This window comes from Tigriopus californicus, chromosome 11 (genome assembly GCF_007210705.1).
Source record: "Tigriopus californicus strain San Diego chromosome 11, Tcal_SD_v2.1, whole genome shotgun sequence".
Lineage (NCBI taxonomy): Eukaryota > Metazoa > Arthropoda > Copepoda > Harpacticoida > Harpacticidae > Tigriopus > Tigriopus californicus.
The window spans coordinates 842,211-845,758 of NC_081450.1; the positions used below are offsets into that span (position 1 = coordinate 842,211).

Below are 3,548 nucleotides of genomic sequence, written 5' to 3' on the forward strand. Positions count from 1 at the left end.
ATGACAGAGTGTACCGGGAAGGTGAACAATCTTCTGACAATCACGCACAGCACAACATTGGAGTTTTTTGAAGGGTTCTTTTTCCAAAACGTGCAGGCCAGGTTTCATTCTTATTTATAAGTCGTGGATTAGATGCATATCTGTTCGCGTTTTTTTTTCATCCACCATTATGATGAATTAACCAAAAATAAGTTCGAATCCTCTTGATTTGCGGATTTCCTCAGATCTACTATTATGCTTCAGTTTGAAGGTTTTGTATTGAATATGTATACAAAAATACCAGATCACTGCAAAACTACAAAGGTTATGGTAATAATAATTGATTGGTTTTGAGGAAGCAGCTTTGCTTGACTCTAATAAATGAATTCTTATGATGTATTTCTCTTTGCAGATGAGCACATTTTTGGCCATCGTTTGCATTCATATCTGGCATTTTACTGACAAGAGGTACAAGATGTCAAGGTAAATTTTTTAGTAGTACAATCACCATCAAATTCTACTACTAAACCCAAAGAAAAAGCAATAACATATCAATGTGATTTTGGTTTGAATACTAATGAAAAAAAATGATAAAATGAATGGAAAGAACTTTCTTGATAAATTCTTAGACATATTTTCGTGGTTCTTAAAACTATTAATCAGCTCTTTAAAAGTATATCAAAGTAAAAGTGCCATTTGTGATTGGTAAAAACATGGTGGAAAACGGTCAAATGATTAAAATGTACGTTTATGCAAAAGTTCAATAACTTGTTCAAAGACGACCTCTAAGATAAAGGCCAGGTATAACTGCAAAAAACTTCAAAAAAACCGCTTCATTTTGTTTCCAGCATGCGTAGTGAGAATCCTCGTCGTTCAAATAAAAGCCATACAACATTCCTTATACCGCTCATTGAGCTGATGCAAAATGCGAAGTAATTCACTACAGAGCGAGCTATTTCACACACGACAAACAGCATGTTTAATGAGTCATTCTTTTGTTATTCATGAAACTTTGAGCACTTGAATCGATGAAATGCCTTTTTATCATTCGACTTTCTTTTTGCTCGAACCGCTCTTAAAAATACAGCTTGTTTTGATTTGGATCAATGACAATGCCAGGCAGCAACATCATTGACTCACAAATGGTAACAATCAGAGAGATGTACGTACTACCACGGACTTTGGTTGGGTTTATGATTCAATTCCCAGAACTTGTCCAGCCATCACGTGGTGCGGGCTGGAATCGTTAAAAGTCGCAAATGATAGAGCCTGTTCCTATGAAGCAATTGGCTTTTGGTGTTTCATGAAATGTTCAAATATTGAAATGGCTCTTAGCGCTTCGTTTCCTTTTCCTTTTCTTTCTTCAACTCCCAAAGTTACAAATTTACTCCCTTGGATGAAAAACACGTGACTTGCAGTCAGAGCCGCCGTCTCAAAAAAACCGCAATAATGTCCATGACTCGCACGGATTTGGCGCAGAAAAACAAGTTCAATCCGAAAAAAAGGATTCAAATTCGTTCCGCGTGTTTTGACGCAAGTATTCCTGTCTCCCCCGGTCTAATGCTTCAATGCTTTATAGGTCTCTCGTATACGATATGTCACATGAATACTACATCAAAGTAGGATAGATGTTCACTTGTTCACTCAGGAAAAGAATCATGTGACGTCGATAAGAATGAAATGAAAAATATCTCGTCGACTGGTTTGAGATGGCTGCCAAGCAAGCTACGGTATTGGCTTTAAGACTAGAAATCTAGGATGATGGCCCGAAGCAAATTTTTTTTCTTGTGGTACAAACTTAAATGAATTCTCAAGCTTGGGAAAAAGTCGATCTCATGCGTACATTTTCTTCGGCGATTCCTTCCTAGTCGGACATTAGAAACTTTCATTCAATCCAGTGACTTCAACGTGACCACCCTCAACACAATGTCCGCCAAAGAAGATTAGTCCGTGGTCTCAAACAAAGTGTGACCGGTGGTAGATAAAGCTATGTCTTGAAGCAAGTCGGGGAATTGTACATTGGGATGAGATGAACATTATCGACTACGGGAAAAATGAACCAAGGTCGATGGATTGATTGCCGCCTACGATGGGAACGAGTTGCTTCATAAGAAGCTACCTTGAACCTCACAGAGATATTTGAGGGCTAGCTTTTCTTCAACCAGAGTTCAAGTTTTCTTGCACCAACGAACGCCAAATGGCCAATTCGAAGTGGTTCAAAACCTGTTTGCAAATTTCATTCGATGAAAAATGCTTGAGGACCGCCAAAGATTGTACTAACGCAGTTACAACCACATGTGCACTCTAAGTCAGAAGGCACATTGAAAATAAATAATCTGCCAATGCAGATGCAGGCAGCTGCAAGCAGATGCAGCANACTCTGATTTGTTGGTGGTTCAGATATTTTGTTGATATTAAGCTGAAAAGGATATGGAGTGCAATTTTTTCATTCTCAATTGCAAGGGATTCCATTCCTAGAGGCAGTAAAGAAGACCAAATAAGTTTTTAACTTTAAGCTGCCGACATTTTGATCAAAAACTGACAACGTAGCCATGGGCATTTTTTACTTTCGTGATAAGACTTCTCTGCTTTCATCAATTGACGCCATTGAGAAGGTTTTTCTCCCTCTGTTCATTCTCGGTCGAGTTACTGTATATCAAAAGCAGTTTCTTTCTTTGGCATAAGGGACTGAATATTGATCATCCAGAGATTTCGAGGTCCCCAAAACCCGGGGATACATATCTTACCTTGAACAAGGAGCGCTGACCCTGATTTGCTAGTTGTCGATGTGTACACCACACAACCACACATAGAGGGATATACCTCCGTATCCCTTCCACATGAAACGGTAGACGACCTGAATGAGTTGGGCCAAGGTGTTCAACGTGTACCATTGGATAGAGACTCTGGGTGTTCAAGAACCTCGAGAACACCCTACACTAGGTTACAAGAAATTGGTGCTGGGTACATTCACCTGACCAATCCTAGGACATGCCGGGGACGACGGGCGAGACAGGAGAAATAGTGAAAAGGCTTTGATGTTTTTTTGTACTCTGCTGTACCGTACATCCGCCTCATTGAAAATAAATAATCTGCCAATGCAGATGCAGGCAGCTGCAAGCAGATGCAGCACTTCCCTTGACTTACCGAGAAGCCGATGCAGGAGAGTAGAAATTCGGCCTTTGAGCCCCAATGTCCTCGATCCTCCTCTTCATCCTCGTAATCGACGGGAGGTGGGGGGGCCCTGGCACGGCTCCCGTTGCCGTAGGCCATGGAGGATGTCCTCACGTGATGTGAGGCTCCGCCTGAGATTCCAATAGCACTGTCGTAAGGTGAATATACATTGTCTTTGGAGCCCCGGGAGCTGTAGGTGCCTTTTCCGTTGTATTCACTCATTTCGTGGTGACTGTCCGTGGTATACCCGTAGTTGGGGTAACTAGGATAGCTGTTGGCACTGTAGTGCGGGCCACGATTGCTCCCGCCACCTCCTCCGCCTTGATGGTGAGAATAGTAACTAGACATGGTTCGATGATGATGATGTGAGTGGATATCGCTTTTTTCTCTCTCTC

The 3,548-nt window shown here is 41.2% G+C and overlaps 1 protein-coding gene across 1 annotated transcript in view; it reads right to left on the minus strand.

Annotated features, from left to right (window-relative positions):
* LOC131890141 (sodium-dependent proline transporter-like) overlaps nucleotides 1-3,542 on the minus strand; it is a 7,574-nt gene extending 4,032 nt beyond the window's left edge. Inside the window, exon 1 of the mRNA XM_059239430.1 lies at nucleotides 3,127-3,542. Coding sequence (XP_059095413.1) covers nucleotides 3,127-3,501 — 375 coding nt within the window. The 5' untranslated portion in view covers nucleotides 3,502-3,542. The remainder of the gene's footprint in view (nucleotides 1-3,126) is intronic.
* Nucleotides 3,543-3,548: the final 6 nt, after the last annotated feature.